This window comes from Pyrgilauda ruficollis, unplaced genomic scaffold (assembly GCF_017590135.1).
Source record: "Pyrgilauda ruficollis isolate IOZ18807 unplaced genomic scaffold, ASM1759013v1 scaffold129, whole genome shotgun sequence".
Lineage (NCBI taxonomy): Eukaryota > Metazoa > Chordata > Aves > Passeriformes > Passeridae > Pyrgilauda > Pyrgilauda ruficollis.
The window spans coordinates 1,322,184-1,342,902 of NW_024511321.1; the positions used below are offsets into that span (position 1 = coordinate 1,322,184).

Below are 20,719 nucleotides of genomic sequence, written 5' to 3' on the forward strand. Positions count from 1 at the left end.
ACACAGCGGGGCCGTGCCGCGCATCCCGGGACAGAGTGGGACCTGGGACAGAGCAGGACCCGGGACAGAGCGGGACCCGGGACAGAGCGGGACGCCCCGCGCAGCCCTGCTCCGTACGAGCCGCACGGCGCCGAGCATCCCGGCTCACAGCGCTCCGCGCACCCGGGCCAGAGCGGGCCAGAGCCCCACGCACCGGCTCCACGCGGGTCCCAGCGCTGCGCGCATCCCGGAGCGGCGCGGCCACACCGCGCATCCCGCGGCCACGCGCGCCCGGCGGCGCCGGCGGCGGAGCCGCGGGGCCACGGGGGGCGGCGGCGGCGGAGGAGGAGGAGGAGGCGGAGGAAGGCGCTCAGCAGCAGCAGCAGCAGCCACGCAGCTTTGACGTCGCCGGGCTGCGGCTGCCGGCCCCGCACGTATAGCACAACGTGACGGCCCCGCCGCCGCCACTCGCGCCCGCTCCCCCGCGCTCGCACAGCAGCGCACCCGCACCCAGCGCGGCCGCGGGAGCCCCGCGCCGCCCCCGCCATGGGCCCGCGGCCCGGAGGGGGTGCGGGGGCTGCCGCTGCCGGGGGCTCGCTCTGAGCGGGGCTCGCCCCGCGCCGCTCCCGCTGCGCAGCGGGAGGAGGAGGAGGAGGAGGCGGAGGCGGAGGAGGAAGGAGGAGGAGGAGGAGGACCGGCGCGGTGCCCGCCGCCTGCCCCCGCCGCCCTGCCTGCGCGGGCGTGCGCGGCTCGGCCGCAGCGGAGCGCGGGGCTCCGGCGGGCGCTGCGCTGCCCCCCCCCGCCCCGCCGGGCTGGATATGTGGATGCTCACGTGAAGATGGATGTAGCGATCGGGCTGCTGGGGCTGCTGACGGTTCTGCTGGAGGGCAGCTCCGGCCAAGGGGTGTACGGTGAGTCCGGGGCGCCGCGTGACCTTGTCGCGACTGTCGCCGGGGCGGAAGGGCGGGGCGAAGGCGCCGCAAACTTCCCGGGGCTCCGCCGGGGGCGCGCGGACCCCGCGGGGGGCGGCTCCGCTGCCCCGGCCCCGCTGCCCCCCGCCCGTGACTTGCACATCACCGGCGGCATCGCCCGCTCCGCGCTGGGGCCGCGGTCTTGTTGCTTCCCCCGAGCCCCCGCGTCCTCGAGGTGGCCCCGGCTCGGCGCTGCCCGGAGCCCAGCGGCGGGGAGAGCCGGACTGCGCGGCCGGGATGCTGCCCGGTGTGTGCCCCATCTCTGGCCCTGCCTTGGCCGCGGTGGTGCCTCGGTGCCGGTGATGCTCCGGTTCTGGCGATGCCCTGGCCGCGGTGTGGCCGGTCCCGGTGATGCCCTGGCAGTGGTAATGCTTCGGTGCCAGCGATGCTCCGGTTCCGGTGATGTCCCAGACCCAATGATGCCCCGGTTCTGAGATGCCCCGGTTGTGGCTATGCCCCGTTCCCGGTGCTGCCCCATTCCCGGTGATGCCCCGGTTGTGACGATGCCCCGTTCCCGGCGATGCCTCGTTCCCGGTGATGCTCTGTTCCGGGCAATGCCCCGTTCCCGGTGCTGCCCCATTCCCGGTGATACCCCGATCCCGGTGCTGCCCCGTTCCCGGTGATGCCCCGTTCCCAGTGATGCCCCATTCCCGGTGATGCCCCGGTCCCGGTGCTGTCCTATTCCCGGTGATACCCCGTTCCCGGTGCTGCCCCGTTCCCCGTGACACCCCGTTCCTAACGATGCCCCGCTCCCGGTGCTGCCCGGCCGGGCGGGGGGGTTATGTAAGCGGCTCGGCGGCGGTGCGGTGCTGCCGGCAGCTCTGGCACCCGGGGCTGAGGAAGGAGATTCACGAATCTCCCAGTAAATGCTTCGTGTGACATTGCCTCCTCCGAGCCCGTCCGCTCCCGCACTCCCATATTCGCTTCCCACCGGGAAGGGAGCCTCACTTAGAGACTCACCCGCACCCCCCCCTTTTTTTAAAAAATTTTCTTCCTTAAATTTGCAAAATTTGGACGTGACCGCGGATGCCAGAGGGGCTCGGCTGGCGGGGGCTGCGCGGCTGGTGCGGATCTCGCTCTGGCAGCGGCTCCCTGCCTCCCCCGGCACACAGGCACATATTGTTGGATGCTCTGGAAGAGCAGCGGCTGCCGTGAATAGGAGAGGGCTTGTTCAGGAGCAGCGAGGTGGGGGCTGGAGGGAGGAGATGCGGGCTCAGCTCCGGGCTGTGGGGCTCGGAGTCAGACTTTGCTGCTGCCGCTTCCTCCTCCTGATTTAGGCTGAGAGCTGGGCGCTGTGAGCTCAGCCGTCCTTTGTGCTCGAGAGCGGTGCCCCGGGAATTTGGGTGCTTTCATCGGCTGCTGAAGGTCGGCTCGAGAATGTGGACAAAAAAAAAAAAAAAAAAATTCCAAGCCTGGGGTGTGCCTGCAGCCCCCGGTGCAGTAGGGCCATTTTGGGAAAGGAGGATGGCAAGGCTGGAGCCTGCAGATTATCCAAAGTGAGCCCCAGCCTGCGAGAGAGAACCTGCCTGGATCTCGTTGCTTTGGAAAAATCGGTTTGTGGGATTTTAACAAGTTTTTTGGCCTTTTTTTTTTTTTTTTTTGAAGATTTCCAGAGCCTGGCAGCTCTGCTTGTGAGCGTGGTGCTGCCGGGGAGGTGTCTTGCCATGTTAACACTTGTTCCTCGTTTCTGTGCTCCTCTGGGAGCGGGCACAGCTCCAGAGCCTCTCCGTGAGGAAGGTGGCGAAGGGAAGGAGCAGCCTGGAATCCATCCCTGCTCCCTGTTGATATTCCCAGCCCTGCAGGTGGCTCAGACCCATCCCTCAGGCTCCGGCTGCTGCTCCCAGCTCCTCCCTGGCTCATCCCACCTGTCCTTGGCACGGCTCTCCCAGGCTGTTTTCCAGCCCTGGATGCTCCCGTGGCTCCGGAGGTGCGGGAAGGTGCTGGCACGGAGCCTGGCACGGCACCGCCCGTGCCCACCCCGAGAGCGGCTCCGCCGCCTTTAAATGCAAAATAAATCCCCCGTTTGCTGATTCCGGGTTCGTTTAAACTCCAGGTTTGGCTGGGCAGCACCTCCGCAACTTCCCTCTGTTCTCTTGGAATGCTACAGCTGGGATGGAAAACTGGGATCCTAAAGGGAAACCAGCATGGAACTGGGAGAACTGGGAGCAGGGCAGGCCCAGCCCAAGCTCTGCTTCCTCAGGGGGTGGGGGAGAGCAGAGCTGCTGAAATCCTTGGGAATTCGTGCAATTCCTCAGCTCTCCCTGTTTTCCTGGCCAAAGATCGAGAACAACTCAAGATCTGTGCACGTTTCCTCCCCTTTCAATGTTGCATGAGTCGCGCTGTTAATAAAGCAGAAAATGTAGGGATTCGGGACATCATGGCTCTCCTTTCACCCAGCTTCCAATTTCCAGAGGGAAAAAATGGCTCAGCGAAGAGGCCAGCATGGGCACGGAGAGTTTTTAACAGCTCAGGCTGCTCAGCAAAAAATGGGAATTTTGAGAGAGTGGAGAAGGATTTTTGGGTTTGTTCCTGAGCTGCCTCGGCCGGGGGGGCTCACCAGGGACTTGGGGTCCCATTTTGTGCCCTGTGGAGTAAGGAAGAGCCCAGAGAATTCCTGGGCAGGAGCCTGGAGCCTGAGCACTTCCAGCATCTCTAGGGTGGGGGCTGGAAAAATCCTGGGAATGGGGGGGACCTTGCTGGAGTGAGGCTCTGGTGGGGTGACAGTCCTGGCAGGGCTGGCTCCAGTGACAAAGCCAACACTTCCTGACCCAGGGAAGCTGATTCCAGGTGGTGACAGGAATCTGGGAGCAGCTGTGGGATCCCCTGGGTGGGATCCTGCTGTGGGATCCCCTGGGTGGGATCCCACTGATCCCATGGGGGGTCACACAGGGGGTGCAGCCCCCTCTGAGATCCCTGGCTCACTGGGCTGGGGTTTATCCACTCCTTTGAAGAGATTTTAGGAATTTTTCCATGATTTCAGCTGGAATTAAGCAGAGCAGCCCCCCCCGGATGTTTTCCATGCCTGGGAACACCAGGTGTGACACAGGAAGGGTGTGAGGGTGACAGGGACCCCTCTGTGCCACCCCCACACTGCCTTAAGCCAGCTCCTGCAGGGAACAGGGCTCAGCATCCCGTCTGCAGCCGTGGAGAACCTCAGGATGGCTCGGAATTCCTCCTGGAATCACTCGTGGAATGAGTGTTGACCATTCTCAGGAATGTCAGAGCCTTCCTGAGGCTCTGCACCAAATCTGGGTGGGCAAAATTTTGGGAAAAGCCTTGGGAAGAACGAGGCTTCCGGGAGTTTTCCCATTGGGAATAATGAGGCTTCCAAGTGTTTTCCCATTGCTGGTTCAAAATGCCTGGAATTGAAGGTATTTAAGGTGTTAAATTCCAGGGAACTTGTCCTGGTTGATCCAAGCACCAAATGTCATCCAACGGCCTCAACCCTCATTGCAGCTGCGGCTTTTCCAAAGAAAATTGGAATTGGGCATCCCAAAGCCTGGAGCTGCTCCTTTTTCCCGGGATCCAGCTGGAGTGGGGGATGCTGGAGCTCCTTGGAGCCCGGGGGAGGTTGAAGCAGGGGCAGATGGTGTTGGGAAAGATCAGGGAAAAGTCTGGGAAAGATCAGGGAATGAGGTGGGAAAGATCTGGGAATGATCTGGCAAAGATCTGGGAAAGATCTTCCACCTCTGCGGCCGCCTCTTTGTGATGCTGGGATAATTCCCCGGAGCTGCGATCCCGGAGGGATTAAGGAGCGCTGCCTTTGGAGCTGGGAGTGGCCTTTCCCAACATTTTTACGGATCCAGGGAGTGGATTGGAAGGATGAGGGGAGGGATGGGAAAACAAAATCACTGGGAGGGAGAGCGTTTGGCTCATTAGAAGTGCTGGCTCCTTGTTGGGAAAACCTCTGGATCAGCGGGCAGGGAAAGCTCTGGACCCGCGGTCCCAGTGGAGGATATTTCCATGGATTGTACTTCCACGGGGAATATTTCCACGGGGGATATTTCCGTGGCGCTGCCGGCCTGGCTGGGTGAATGCCGGCCTTGTCCGGGGTGCTTTAACCCCGCACAATTCCCGACTTTGTGCCAGGGAAGCGTCCCTGGGAACAGGGCAGGAATTATGCGCTGCCGCAGGGGCAGCTGCGCTCCTCCCGCGCCTGCTCCAGGACTCCTGCGGATCCTTGGGAATTTTAACTCTTCCCTGAGCCCTGGACTAGGATCTCCTCCTCCTCCTCCTCCTCACGGGGATTTCTGGGATGAGCTTCAGCTCCCAGAGAGCGGAAGAATCCATGGATAGCCAAGGAGTTGGGATGGACTCTGCTCCCATGGATGGGAGGAACTGGGAATTCTGGAATTCCGGGAGGGGGAACTCTGTGGGTTCAGGTGTTGGTTGTGGCCCAGGCGGTGATTTGGGGCTCAGGGTGCGAATGTTGAGGTTTCGATCTGATTTAAACTCGGTAAATGTGTGGGATTTAAGCTGAGCCTAAACTTCCCTGAGGTTTGGTGCATCCCGGGATGTGTGGAGAGCTCCAAGGATCCTCCTGGAATGCCGGGAGCTGCATCCCAGCCCTGCCTCCCACGGGCTGCGGGGTCAAAACGTTGCCTTTGATTCCATGGGAGGGAAATTTGGAGGGAATCTGGCAAGGAAAAGTCTTAAACCACCAAAAATTAAAATTCCTGGGGCTCAGAAGAGCAAAATCCAGTTAAATTCTGAGCAGTCTGAAAAAGGAAATGGAAATTAGAGTTCATTCTGCCTTCCACATTCCTCAAAAGTATTTGGGATTTTGGCCAGTGAAGGGCTGATTGATCCCTGTCAGTCCATACATGGATTATATAGGATTATATGCATTATATAGTCCATAATATCCAGGAGTATTCTTGTAGGGAATGGGGTCTCCTGCATGAAACCCCTTCTTCCAGTGGGAAAATCCCTTTGGGATTTGGGAAGCACTCTCCCTGATCCTGATGGGCTCAGGGACAAAATTGTTTATTTCCCATATATTTTATAGCTGGGAAGGATTATCTTTTTTTTTAAGAAAAGGGATTTTGGGAGTCCGGTCTCATGGATATTTGGGATGAAACAGAAAGGATTAAAGTTCAGTTCTGTCTTCCACATTCCTCAAAATTATTTGGGATTTCTGCCAGTGAAGGGCTGATTGTTCCCTGTCAGTCCATATATGGATTACATAGGATTATTATATGGATTATATCCAGGAGTATTCTTGTAGGGAATGGGGTCTCCTGCATTAAACCCCCTCTTCCAGTGGGAAAATCTCTGGGATTTGGGAAGCACTCTCCCTAACCTGGATGGGCTCAGGGACAAAAGTTACTTATATCCCATGGTTTTATACCTGGGAAGGATTTTTTGGTTTTTTGGGAAAGGGGATTTTGGGAGCCTGGTCTCATGCTGGATGTTTGGGATGAAACAGAAAGGATTAAAGTTCAGTTCTTGCACATTCCTCAAATTTTTTTAGGGATTCCCACCAGTGAAGGGCTGATTGATCCCTGTCAGTCCATGTATGGATTATATAGGATTATTATATGGATTATATCCAGGAGTATTCTTGTAGGGAATGGGGTCTCCTGCATGAAACCCCTTCTTCCAGTGGGAAAATCCCTTTGGGATGGGATAATCCCACTCTCCCTGACCTGGATGGGCTCAGGGACAAAATTGTTTATTTCCCATATTTTTCATAGTTAGGAAGGAATTTTTTTTTTGGAGAAAGGGGATTTTTGGATCCATCACATGCTGGATATTTGGGATGCTGCTGCTCCATCACCCTTCCCTCAGTTCCTGACAAATCCCACCCCATCTGCTCCTTGATCCTTTTATAGCCCCTCTTTCCAATTCCGAGCCCTGTCTGGATCCAGAGGAATTATTTCCTGCCTTTTCCAGAAATAATCTCCTCTCCCAAAATAGCTGGGAATGGAGGGCACTCGCTTGGCTCTTCCCAGACAGATTTTGAATCTGGGCTCTTCTGGGATGAGGAATTTTTCCCCAAGATGTGGGATCAGGCTGTCCATGAGATTCCTCCTTCCATGGAATATTGAAGGACCACTTGAAATTCCTCACAGGAATTTTTTGTTGGATCTCAGGGAAAAGTTCTTCCCCCAGATGGTGCTGGGATCCGAATACAGGAAGTGTCACATTCCTGAGGCCAGGAAATATTTGGAAAATATTTCAGAAAATATTTGGAAAATATTCCAGGAATATTTGGAAAATATTCCTGGAAAATATTCCCAGGGATGGGCAGTGTGGGATTGTTGGGGTGGCTGGGCAGGCTCTGGATGGTCCTGGGATAATCAGGTGCTTCCAGAGGGATCCTGCAGGGATTTCCCCTCCCTGGGAGGGTGTGAGGTTTTCCTTGGGATTTCTGGCACCAGGGAGATCCTTGTGAAGGATTTTCCCAAGGATTTTCAGCTGGGAACCCTTGGGAAGTGATGGGAGCTAGAATGTGCCTGCAGGGAATTGGGATGGTTTGTATTCCAGTCCAACCTTTTGGGAAGGATGATCCAATCTGAGGAACTGATGAAATTCCCAAATAATGGAATATTTATATCAACATCATTTTATCCAGCCTCTCCTGCCTTGGTATCCCTTTATCCCATAAATATCACCCCTTTTCCATTTGCACCCTTTATGACAGTCCTTGATAAAAAGGGAGCTGGATACCTGAAAAATTCCTGGATTTCCATAGGATTAAAAAAGAAAAAAAGGGATTTTTGGCATCCCAGCTGTGCCATCCATGGCTTTTTGTGCTGGGAAAGGGAAAATGGGAGTGAGGAGCAGGAGGAAGGAGGGAAAGGGATGGGCTGGGGGTTGTTCCTTCCCGTATTCCCACTGCATCCCATCCACTTCCATCGTGGATCCCATCCCAGATATTCCATCAGCAGCTTCCAGCTTCCCCCTGAGCTGAAAACTGGGAGAATTTGCACCTCTGGAATATGAGTAAGGAATTAAGGGAATATTCCAGGGGAGTGGAGGTTCAGGAATTGGGATCACCACGGGATTGGAGGCTGTTTTCCCTGGAAGTGGAAACTCTGCTCCCTGGATATTGGATTCCGGTCCCATTTTCCTGATTTTTCAGCACTGCTTTGATGGAGCATGGAGCAATCCAGAAATTAGGGAAGTGTTACACTGCAAGGCTCAAATCCATATGGGAATGCTGCCACAGAAGATTTTGGGATAGGTTTTAAGCTGGAATTTGTTTTACTTTAACAATGTCATTCCCTTTTTTTCTGAGCTGTCCCTCCTGTAGGATGAGACGCAGAAAAATGGGAATTATCCCAACTTGATACAGCTGGAGCACCTCCTTAACCAACCAGAGCTGCTCCCACTCCCTTTTTTTTATAAACTCCTCCAACCTGGAACTAATCCTGACCATTACTTAAAGCTGGGAGCTTGGTTTAATTCCCAAAAAACACCTTGAAGGAGCTGGTACAGCTGGCTGCTCCATTTATCCTGCTTTTCCCAATGTAAGTTTTTATTTTTTTATTAAAATCCTTTACTTGCCTGAGAGGGGAGGGAAAGGTGGGTGGGAAATCCAAGGTTTTCCTGGATGTGAAGTTCTAAATAAATTAGGGAGGGAATTCCTTTGTTGCTCTCCAGGTTTTTCTGTGGGGTTCCAGCGAAGCTCCTGGAGCAGCTTTTGTGGGGCTGGAAGGGGGGTTCTGCTCCCAGGGCTGCCTCTGGGTTATCCCACATGGATTGATGGAATTCCAGGGAGAAAAAGAAATTTTGAAGGAATTTGGAGCCTCTGGGATGAGGCTGGTTTAGGATTTCTGATGTTGACTGTAATGGGCAAAATTGTGGGTTTTGGGGTAAATTAAGATTTCCAAGAGTTATCACAGGTGAGTTTTGGAAAATCCAGTGTTTTCCTGGAAAAAGAAATTCAATTCCAAGTAGATTAAAACAGGGAGGGGATTTCCTTGTTGTGCTCCGTTTTTGGGGTTTTTTTTGGGGGGTAAAGGTCCTGAAGCAGCTTTTGTGGGGCTGGAGGGGTGTTCTGCCCCCAGGGCTACCTCTGGAATTGTTATCCCATGTGCTTTTCCAGGTTATCCCATGTGGATTGAGTGAATTCCAGGAAATGTGGGAGAAAAAAGAGATTTTAAGGGATTTGGGCTCTCTGGGATGAGGCTGATTTAGGATTTCTAACGTTGAACCTAAGGGGTTCTGGGATAAATTGTGACTTGCATGAGTTATCCCAGGTGGTCAGAAAAATCACCTGGAAAAGTGGGAACGTGCTGGGAATTACTCTGCCTTGGGAATTTGGTGTTTTTGTTTTCCCGCACGAGTTCTGCGTTATAAAACAGAAGAGAACTTTCAGAACTGAGGAGTTTCACTTCAGAGCTGTCACAACACTGAGATGTTCTCCAGTTATTCAAAAATCAGGAATTCATGGAACATGTCAGCCTTTGGAATCCGTCCCTTTTCTTGCTGGAACAAAAGTTTGGTGGGAGGAGAGGGAAGGATGGAGTCACGTCTTGGGTGGGTGAGGAAGGAGCTGCTCCCAGTCCAACAGGAGAAATCCCAGCCTTTTCCAGGAATTCCTGGGTTTTTAAACCAGGCTGTGCACATGCCATGGGCAGGAAGGGAGCTGGAGGTCTTTGGAATGATTAATTTGGGATGAGCAAGGCTGGGCTTGTTCCTTGGCCTTGTTCCTGATCCCAGTGGGGCTATTTAATTTATTAAAATTAAATTTGTTGTGTTTTGACACCAATTAATTGATCATCAGTTAATTAATGTCACCTGGCTGTGAGTGCTGATGGAGCTGGAATTGTTGGGATTTTCCTGAGCAGGGCCAGGAGTTGGATTTGATCCCCATGGGATTTCTGACCACAGGTTCCTGATCCCAGCTGGGCTCTATCAAACCTGAATTTGTTGTATTGGGACACTAATTAATTGATAATTAATTAGTTTCACTTGGCTGTGGGTGCTGATGGAACTGGAATGTTGGGATATTTCTGAGCCAGGCCAGGAGTGGGATTTGGTCCCTGTGGAATTTGTTCCTGATCCCAGCTGGGCTCTATCAAGCCTAAATTTGTAGCATTGGGACACCAATTAATTAATTATCAGCTAATTAATGTCACCTGGCTGATGGAGCTGGGATTCTTGGAATTTTCCTCTGCAGGGCCAGGAGTTGGATTTTGTCCTTTTGGGATCTTTGGCCAGAGGCTCCTGATCCCAGCTGGGCTCTATTACAAATAAATTTGTTGTTTTGACACCAACTAATTAATTATCAGTTAATTAATGTCACCTGGCTGTGAGCGATGATAGAGCTGGAATTTTTGGGATTTCCAGGAGTCAGATTTGATCCTTGTGGGTTCTTTGCACCTTGGGATATTCCACGGTTCCATGAATGGTTTGTGCCAGCAGAAAATGGGACTGAAGTGATGAGTTAATAAGCATTTTCCAAATTTATGGGGTGGGATTTACCCTGGGTTGGTATCCACGGATTCCTGAGCCAGTGGGAACATCCAGACTGTTCCAGCTCTTTTCCAAGTGCAGAATTCCACACGCCAGCAGATCCCAGCAATCTGTGCTCAGCCAGGCTGAAAAGCCTTGAAAGAATAAAATATGAGGGAAAAATCCCCCCTGGAATGGTTTGGGTGGGAAAGGACCTTGAATAAAAAAAGGACCATCCCATTCCCACCCCTTCCACAACCAGGGAAGCTTCTCCCCATCCCAGGCTGCTCCAAGCTCCATGAGCACTAATTGGATCTCGTTAGTTTAATTAAACTGTTCTTGCCTTATAGCCAAGCTTAGCTTTACCTCAGGCACCAAAACCCCCGGAATTTTCCTGCTGGGATCCCAATCCTGAGGAGTGCCAGGACACAGGGAATGGCTTCCCAGTGGGGAGGGATGGGCTATTTGGAATTCGTGGCTGGGATGGAATTCCCAGCAGCTGTACTGCCCCTGGATCCTTGGAAGTGTCCAAGGCCAGGTTGGATGGGATTTGAGCTGGGACAGTGGAAGGTATTCCTAGATTGGAATGGGATGAGCCTTTCCAGGCTTATTGGATGTCCTCAAAGTCCTGATCCAAAGGAATTTGGATGTTTGGGTCTGGAGAGTCTTCACTGGACTCACACTGGGAGGCTTGAGGATGAATTGGTGATCCCTGAGCTGTGCTGATGGATTGGGAATGGTTGGGAATTTCCTCTGCTCCAGGTCCTTGTGTTGATCTTTTCTTATTACAGAAAATGTTATCAGGATCCTTTGAGAAAAGTGGGAATGAGGTGGTGTTTTGGATTGGCAAAATGGGGAAAACTTTGAGAGGACTTTGGGATTCATTTCAGCTGGAATGGGAAGAGGAGTTGGGAGATGGAGATTTGTGGAGCTGGGAAGGGGAATGATTCCATGGAGAGAGACTTGGGACAGGACCCAGGGAATGGCTCCCACTGCCAGAGGGCAGGGATGGATGGGAGATTGGGAACTGGGAATTGCTGGCTGGGCTGGAATTGCCAGAGCAGCTGTGGCTGCCCCTGGATCCCTGGCAGTGCCCAAGGCCAGGCTGGACACTGGGGCTGGAGCAGCCTGGGACAGGATTCCCAAATTTAACAGGAGGATGTGATGGGAATATTTCTAGTGGGAAGGGGATGGGAGAAATGGAGAATTCCAAGGGATAAACACCTTTAGCAGGGAGTGAAAATTAAGGCTGTTTTCCTTTGTTCCCCCCTTGGATCCAGCTTTCCTTGGCCTCCAAAGCCTTTAGGGTGGGTTTGTGCATCACCTGGCCCAGTGGGATCTCAGCTCCTGGCACAGATTCCAAGGATTTCTGGCCATGGAAATAACAGTAATCATCATCATTAGCATGTCCTGAGGAAGCTGCCATGCTTGGATTGAGTTTAAGGGAAAAAAAAAATCCCAACAAAAGGAGAGAGATTATTAATTACTGTAAGAAGCATTAAAGGATTATTTGGATTTCATGGAAAATTCAGGAGGTCTGATCCCAGGAGCTGTTTTTAGTGGGAATTCTGTCAGTTGTGAGCTGCCCAGCTCCAGGGGAATTTCCAGGACGTGCTGGGAAATAATTCCTACTTTTATTGTGAGGAAAAATTCAGAGAAATTGGGAATTTAAAGAAAACATGGCAGGGTTTGTCAGTTTGGTGCCTCTTTAAATGGGGAGGGGAAATGAGGATTGTGGAGGAATTAGGTGGGAATCAAAGGATGGTGCTGCCTAAATTTTCCTTGGAATTCTCCTCAGTGCATCAGAGAAATCCTTTCAAACTCAAGCAGAGGGAGAGGTGGGAATTTGGGACAGTCTGGGAATCTGATTTGGGTCCTGGGTGGTTGGTGCTGAGGATATTCTGTAATTATCTTATGGAAAAAGGTAATTTCTTTAGAATCCCAGGATTCTGGAATGGTTTGGATTGGAAGAGAGCTTGAGGTTCATCCCTGCCCTGCCCAGGGACACTTCCACTATCCCAGGTTTTTCCAATCCTGTCCAACATTTCTCTTCCAGGGAAAAATCTGGGTTTTTTTCCTGTGATGTTGGAATTTGACAGCATCTTTAGCCTGTGGAAAAACCTTCCTGAATTTTCCCTCCTCTGGGTGCCTCTGTGGGGTTTTGGGTGTGACTGGAGGAGTTTGGGGCTTTAGAGAGCCTAAAAATGTCCAAAAAATGGGGCAGGGAGAAGGAAAACATCCCAGGGACATCCACACTTAATCCTGAAGGAATTCCAGGGGCTCTAAAAGGATGAAAGACAAAAAAAAGAAAACAACCGCAAAACAAAGGTGGTGTGGATTTTTTGGGATCTCCTCCCTGATCCCTGTGAACTAAAATAGGTCTGGGACATGTCAGGAAATAATTCCCTTTGGGATTTGCTTTTGGGATTTCATTTTAGGCTCAGTCTGGAATTTCCTCTCCTTTCCTGGATCTCAGGGCAGGGTTTTGCTCCCCTCGGAGTGTTTTAGGGATATTTTTGAGGAATTTTCCTCCATGGGCTGGCCTGGATTTAAATTTGGGTTCCATCTGCAACCAAAGCAGCCCCAGACCCTTCATCCCTGCGGGAAGCAGCTCTGCCTCAGCAAAAATGATGGGAAAATTAATTCACGATTATTTTTAGGAAAAATAATTCCTCTTGGAATCAGTGTAACAATTAACAGGGACATTAAATGACCACTGCCAGAAGTTCTGCTTTCCCACCCAGCAGCTCTTCCAAAGCTCCTCCTCTCCCAAAAATCCCGGCAGAGCAGGAGCTCTGTTTCCAGCATCCTGCCTTCCCTGGTTTTCACTCATTCCCGTAAATTCCAGTGGGGCAGCTCCTTCTCTCCCAGCACATGGAATAACCAGAGACATTTGGATGATCCTGAGGGGGGGATGTTTTTCTTGGGAGTTGGAAGGGAACTTAAATCCCATCCTGGATGGGCAGGGATGCCTCCCAGTGTCCAGCCTGGCCTTGGGCACTGCCAGGGATCCAGGGGCAGCCACAGCTGCTCTGGCAATTCCAGCCCAGCCAGCAATTCCCAGTTCCCAATCTCCCATCCATCCCTGCCCTCTGGCAGTGGGAGCCATTCCCTGTGTCCTGTCCCTCCATGCCTTGTCCCCAGTCCCTCTCCAGCTCTCCTGGAGCCCCTCCAGGCCCTGCCAGGGGCTCTGAGCTCTCCCTGGAGCCTTCTCCTCTCCAGGGAACATTCCCAGCTCTTGGAGCAGTTCTGTGGCCTCCTCTGGAGTTGCTCCAGCAGCCTAAAAATCCTTTATACCCACCAAAAATCCATATTTATATTTTATAAATAGTCAAAAAAATATATAATAGAGTTTATCCATTAAAAATACATAATTCCCATATCCAAGGGCGTCAGACCAAAATAAACAGGAGAAGGTTTATCCAAGTTTTTTTTCCCTCCTTTGGATTGTGAAGGCCGAGTTCACCTCTGGTTTTGTTTTTTTTTAATTTAATTTTTCCTGAATAATTAATTCCTGTGGAAACAGCTCTTGGGTAAAACCACATCTGAAAAAAAGGGGGAAAAAGCTTGGAGAGCTGTAAGATTTCCCCTATTAAAGTGTTGCTGTCATCTCGATATTTTCATTTGGGGTTTTGCATATTTAATGAAGTGATTAAAGCAAAGAACAACAAGATAAATATTTTGGGTTGAGTCAAAACACCCCAAATGTTGATATTTCAACAAAATCTGAAACCCAGCAGTAAAAACAAAATCATTTTGCTTCATCTTGGCTTAAATAATTTTTTTCCCTCTCATTTTGGTGAGTGAACAACAATAAAAAAAATAAATCGGTGTTTGCCCAGAACTGGGTCAAAAAGAGATTAAATTAAATTATTTCTGGGCCATCCAGTGGCAGCAGGAAGGGCTGAAAGGCCTCCTGCAGAACTCCAATTGTTTAATTCCTTTTACGAGGATCTAGGGTTGGGGGTGTGGGAGAGGAAGGGGGATTTGTGGGAATTCACAGGGAAACTTCGTCCTGGAAAGGTGGGAATTGCCCAGGGAGGTTGGGAGTGTCCCAGGAATTCCTGGAGGTGGCACTCAGAGCTCTGGGCTGGGGACAAGGTGGGCATGGGGCACAGCTGGGACTTTGATCCTAGAGGGATTTTCCAAACTCGGGGATTTTGGGATTAAAAGCTCAGGCTGGCTGGGATGTGTGGCTGTGGGGTGGAAGGAGCAATCCCAGAGCTGCTGGAGTTCAGCACCTTCAGCTGGAGGAACGTGGTGGTGCTTCCTCAGTGTCCAAAATGTCACTCCATGAAATCATGGGATGGTTGGGATTGGGAAGAGACTTAGAAAGGTCATCCAGGGACCAAGCAAGGACAGGGGACAGTTTCCACTATCCCAGGAGGAGCCAAGTGCTCTCCAGCCTGGCCTTGGGCACTGCGGATCAGGAGAATGCTTAAAAAATAGGAAAAAATTTCCCATTTTCTGTGCCTGTGTCATTCCCCTTCGCAGCCAAGGACTTCCAATCAAATCCCAACTTTTGTGGATGAAGTGATGGATCTCTCTCTCCTTGGAATGCTGCATTCCTTGTTTTTATTATTTTTTTCTTTTTTTGAATGGGCACTGCTGGGCTCTTGTACAGCAGAACCAATCCCAGTTATTTTGGGGATGAGCCCAGGAATGTTTGGAGGATCTCCGATCCTGACTGGAATGCTGAATCCAGCATTAATCCTCATCTTCCCTTGGAATGTGCTCCTGTATCCCTGCTGGGAGAAGAGCAGGTTTTCCATTTTTGGGGTTGCTAGGAATTGGGAATTTGTGTTGGATCAGGAGTGTGTGGTTGTATTCCAAGTTATCTTCTGCAGGGATTATAGATCAGGGTAACACTAAAATAATGGGAAAGAATTCCCTTTTTCCATGCCTGCCTTGTTCCCCTTTGCAACCAAGGATTTCCATGCCTGGGGGAAATGGATAGAAAACAATTCCTCTCCTTTCAGTGGAGCTGGGAATGTGGGTCTGCCCTGCAGGGAATGTCTCCTGTGAATATTCCATTTCCCTAAATCCATGAATTCTCCAGGATTTCTGTTCACATTAACATTTCATTTCATTTTTTCCTATAAAATTTGGGATTCTCCCTCAGCCCCAGCCATGCTCTCTCCCAAAAGCTTTCTTTGGAGGTGTTTTGCATGGATTTGTCCATCCAACCTTTTTTTTATGGAGCGTCCAAGCAGGAAAACCAGGATGTGCAAACAGAACCTCCACCCCCACAAATTCCCCACGATGCTCATTCCCAAATTTCCAAACACAAAATCCAATCCAAGCCCTGAGATGCTCCAGGAGAGGGAGCTGAGAAATGAGGTTCAACCCCAGGCGAGCGCCCAACCTCTTCTCATTCTGCCAAATCCAGGATGGAATGGCTCTAACCCACAGTTTTAATGGAATTTTCCCCTGGAGACCCCACTAAGAGCCACTTTTCCCTCTCCGGATTGCCACCGGCAGGACCAGGGGTGCTGATGTTGCAGAAATGCTTCATTAACCACTGAAAGTTTAATTGCTCCTTAAGTGCCGGCTGCATTCCCAGATTTTCCTGCAGCCTTGGTGATCCATGTGCTGTTCCCACCAAAATGCACTGGGGTCACTTGAAGTCATTTGGCCCAAATTCCAGAGCGGCCCATTTGGTGCCGCGTTCCCAAAATTCTGCTGGAGTTCTGACTTCCCGTGCCCAAATTCCAGAGTGGCCCGTTTGGTGCTGAGTTCCCAAATTTTTGTGCTGGAGCTCCGAGTTCCCTGGCAGCCAAATTGTTCCTCCTTGGCAGAGGGATGAGAGACCTGGGAGTTTTAAGAGTGCAAATATGGATTGTTGGAATATTCAGGGAACCAAGTCGTGGGGAGATGATTAAGGAATTCTGGGAATTCAAACTGGGATTGGAGTTTTTCGCTCTGGGTACTGATGGGATGAGGGTGTGGGGCTGCTCCGTCTGAAATCCTGATTTTTCTTGGCTAAAGCAGCTGGGAATGGAGCCCAAATTGATTTATTCCAGTGGCAAAAGGAGTTCATGATCCAGGTTTTTATTTTTGTTGTGGATTTAATTTGGTGGAGTGATAATCAATCCTGATTCCAAGGATTTGTGCCCTTGGAGGTGACCTGGTGTGAGTGAGTGAGCAAATAATCCTGGGAACGTCGATGAAGTCAGCTTTGATCCTGAGTTGGTGCAGAGTTCCCTAACACCTGGATATCATGGAAAAATGGAATGAACTTCAGGATTTGAAGAGGCTTCTCACATGGAGCCAGGTTGGGAGAGCTGGGAATGTTCCCCTGGAGAGGAGAAGGCTCCAGGGAGAGCTCAGAGCCCCTGGCAGGGCCTGGAGGGGCTCCAGGAGAGCTGGAGAGGGACTGGGGACAAGGGATGGAGGGACAGGACACAGGGAATGGCTCCCAGTGCCAGAGGGCAGGGATGGATGGGAGATTGGGAATTGGGAATTGCTGGCTGGGCTGGAATTGCCAGAGCAGCTGTGGCTGCCCCTGGATCCCTGGCAGTGCCCAAGGCCAGGCTGGACACTGGGACACCCTGGGACAGTGGGAGGTGTCCCTGCCATGGCAGGGGTGGGATGAGATGATCCTTAAAATCCCTTCCAATCCAAACCATTCCATGTTTGGGGTTATTTCCTTTTTATCCCAATTTTTAACCCTTTCTTCCCTAAGGCTGTTGTGTCATAGGCATGATATTCCCACAGGTATTTTTGGGTAGATTTAAAGCCACTGGAGGTGGCTCCTGTGGGATTTTTGCTTCCCAGGGATTTGAGCCTTGGGAAGCCTTCCCAGGGCTGGGAATGATCGAGAGAGTGGGAATAGGGAGCGATCCCAGGGTGGGATGTGGATGTTACCTCTTGGCAAGGTAATTTGGGATATCCTGGAATTCTCTTTCCTGATTCTTTCAATTAAGGGTTAAGCACTTGAGGAAGGTCCCAAAACACAGCCAGTGGTTGTCCAGACCCTGGGGATCCTTTTCCAGCTGATTCCAACAACAAAACCTCATGGAAAGATCCACAAGGCTCAATTTTGCTTCTGGAATTTTGTCCCAACCGGTAGGGGTATGAGACAGCTGGGATTGGCTGCAGAAAATGGGAAAACCATCCTTTATACAGAAAATGGGAATGGCAGGAATTATTTCAGCACCTTCTGCAGCTGCACCATAAAGGGAAAAAAAAAACTTGGGATTGAGGAAGGAAAAATGGGAAAGTTGTCCCTGTGTGTGATGCTGGAATCAGGGATTTGTTCTGCTGGGTCTTTTTATTCCAGCTCCACAAATGCTCCCTGCAAAATCAGCCGAGTATTCCAGTCCCTGCTATTTTTAGGGAAAAGGTTTTATTTTGGATCCAGTTGATCAAAGGAAATGAGGAAAATTTTCCAAGAAACTCTGGAAAGCGGGAGAGCGGCTCCACCAGGAATTGGCCTCGAGTGACATTGGGAGAGGCTCAAATTGGAGATCAGGAATTGTTTTTCCCCAGAAAGGCTTGGAAAAACTTGGAATGGGCTGCCCAGGCAGTAGTGGAGTTGTTATCCATGGAAATAGTCCCAAAAGAATGTGGATATGGCACTTAAGGACATGGTTGGACTCTGATCCTAAAGGTTTTTCCCAACTTAAGTAATTTTAGGATTCCTCTAGAAACCTGACCACTGTTGATATTCTTAGCAATTCCTGGGAATTCAAACCGTTTGAGCACTGCCAATTGGTCCCACAAAACCCATGGAATGTGATTTTTTTTTATACCCCTCTGCTCCCAAATTTTTAGGCTTGGAATTGTCGTTGTCACTGGGGCTTGGAAGAAGGGGAAATCCCAATTAGTGCTGATGGTGATTATTGGGATAATTTTAATTATTTTGAATTTTCTGGATCCTCAGACATTCCAGAGGTCATGATCTGGGGGGGAAATGGTTGGGATAAAATCCAGGAAAGTGGTTTAATTGCTGGGCTAACTTTTTGTGGGATTGAAGGGAAAAAAATATCCCATTAAAAAAAAAAAAATCAGAATCCCGTAAGTGCAGCTTTTCCCTGAGCTGGTGTTACATTTTCATTTCCACCTTGGATTGGTTTTTCCTGATCCTTGGGAATTCTTTCCCACCCATCCCTGCCCTCTGGCAGTGGGAGCCATTCCCTGTGTCCTGTCCCTCCATCCTTGTCCCCAGTCCCTCTCCAGCTCTCCTGGAGCCCCTCCAGGCCCTGCCAGGGGCTCTGAGCTCTCCCTGGATTCTCCTCTTCTCCAGGTGAACATTCCCAGCTCTCCCAGCCTGGCTCTATCTCTGGAATCATCAGTGATCCCATTTTCCTGAAAGCTTTAATGATTTATTTTATTTTTTCATGGGCACTCCTTGCTTCAACCCCTTATTTCCCACACCAAAGTTTCCAGGCTCTGGTTCTCTTCATTCCCAGATTTTCCTTGTGTAGCTGCTATTTTGGGATGCTCTCCTGGCCTTGTCCCTGCCCTTCTCCAGCAGGGACACCATGTCCTCCTTCCCCTTTGGGCTGAGATTTCATGGAATGGGATCCGAGCTGGGCTGGAGCTCCCTGTGGAGCTCCAAGCCCATCCAGAGGGGGAGGTGGAACATTCCAATCAATTCCTTTGAATTATTTAGGAATCTGTCCTGAAATCTTGAGCTGCTTTGAAAAAAACCCCCTGAAATGGGAAACCTTTTTTATGGATTTTTCCACTCTCCCATTTCCTAATGGGAACATTTTGACTTTGCCACTCGGACACAAGGTTTTCCTTCAGAACTTCCTATTTAGGATCTAAAAATCCAACAGAAAATCCAAGAAATTTGCAACCAAAACCTCATTTTATCCAATTTATTTTTCTTCTTTCCCCTCTGGAAAAATTATTTTCTGCCTGAGGATCCATATTCCAGCTGATCCCTGCTCCTCCTTCCTGGTAGGAATCCCGTCAGGATTTTGGGGATAATCCACTGAATTTTGAGTCTGGAGAAATTCCTGTCATTCCCAGATTTGTTGTCCATGAGAATGGAAAGGTTCCTCCCAGTTCCCAGTTTGGAGCCTGAGCGATGCCAGCTGCAATTGGGGTCGGGATTATCCCAGTGATGGAAAATTCTCCTGAAGGCTGGAGAGAGCTGAAAACTCTCCCTGTGCTTTTTTTTTCTTCCTTCTCAGCTTTTCCAACGGGGAAAAATCTGGAATTTTCCCTTTTTTTTTTTTTGCCTCTTTTGTTTTTCTCATGGAATGAAGGAAAAACAGTTTCATGGATATGGATCCCCAAGGGTGGAAGGAAGGTGAGGATAAGTTGTGGATTGAGGTGGATTCATGTGGGAAAGGGTTGGAAAATCCCTGTTGAGGGTGCTGGTGGCAGTGAATTAACAGCTATGGATAATGTGGATAATGGAGCCAAAATATTAAGAAAAATAGGGAATTTGGGATGAGGTTTGGGAAGCCTTTCCTTCCTGGGAGTGGAGGAGGAGCTCCAGCTCTCCTGGATGAGCTCTGGAGCTGGGACAGCATCACTGGGGCAGGTTTTCAGGGAAAAACCAGGAAAATAAACACTTGAAAAAGAAACATCCTTCTTTTTTTGGAGGGTTGGGTCCATCTTTTTTTGGGGCCAGGATCCTTCTGGTTTTTTTGGACATTTGTATCCTGTGGTTTTTTTTTTTTTTTTTTTTTTTTTTTTTTTTGGGAGGGCTGGAAAGAAACACAAGGAATTATGGAATCCATAATGGTTTAGGCTGGAAGGAACCTTGAGGATCATCTCATTCCATTCCTCTGCCATGGCAGGGACACTTCCCACTATCCCAGGGTGCTCCAAGCCCTGTCCAACCTGACCTTTGACATTCCAGGGATGGGGACTCCACCCTTTCCATGGAGAAATTCCTCCCATTTTGGGGCAGGCTGGGAAAATGAAGAACAATTCCCAGAAGGAATAATCCAATCCCATTATCCCCATTCCTATCAGTCCTGCTACAGCTCTGGAATAAAAGATTCCTACATCAGGAATATTTCTCATTTAGGGAGCTGCTAATGAGTTTAATTAAGCTCAGCCCAAATTAGGGATTAGAAATTTGCTCCTCTGAGCTGGGGACGGTGTGAGGGTGAAGAGCAGCTCTGGATGAGAGAATTACTGGAATTGGGGAATTTTTATCCCTCCCTTTCTCAGCCTGGATGTTTGGGAAACAAGGATTTGGGGTTAAGCTTTTTTTTTTTGGGAGGGCTGGAAAGAAACACAAGGAATTATGGAATCCATAATGGTTTAGGCTGGAAGGAACCTTGAGGATCATCTCATTCCATTCCTCTGCCATGGCAGGGACACTTCCCACTATCCCAGGGTGCTCCAAGCCCTGTCCAACCTGACCTTTGACATTCCAGGGATGGGGACTCCAC

The 20,719-nt window shown here is 50.5% G+C and overlaps 1 protein-coding gene across 1 annotated transcript in view; it reads left to right on the top strand.

The window, feature by feature from the left end:
* The first annotated feature begins 673 nt into the window (after window positions 1-673).
* Window positions 674-20,719, top strand: part of MDGA2 (MAM domain containing glycosylphosphatidylinositol anchor 2) — a 186,493-nt gene continuing 166,447 nt past the window's right edge. Inside the window, exon 1 of the mRNA XM_041458477.1 lies at window positions 674-890. Coding sequence (XP_041314411.1) covers window positions 818-890 — 73 coding nt within the window. The 5' untranslated portion in view covers window positions 674-817. The remainder of the gene's footprint in view (window positions 891-20,719) is intronic.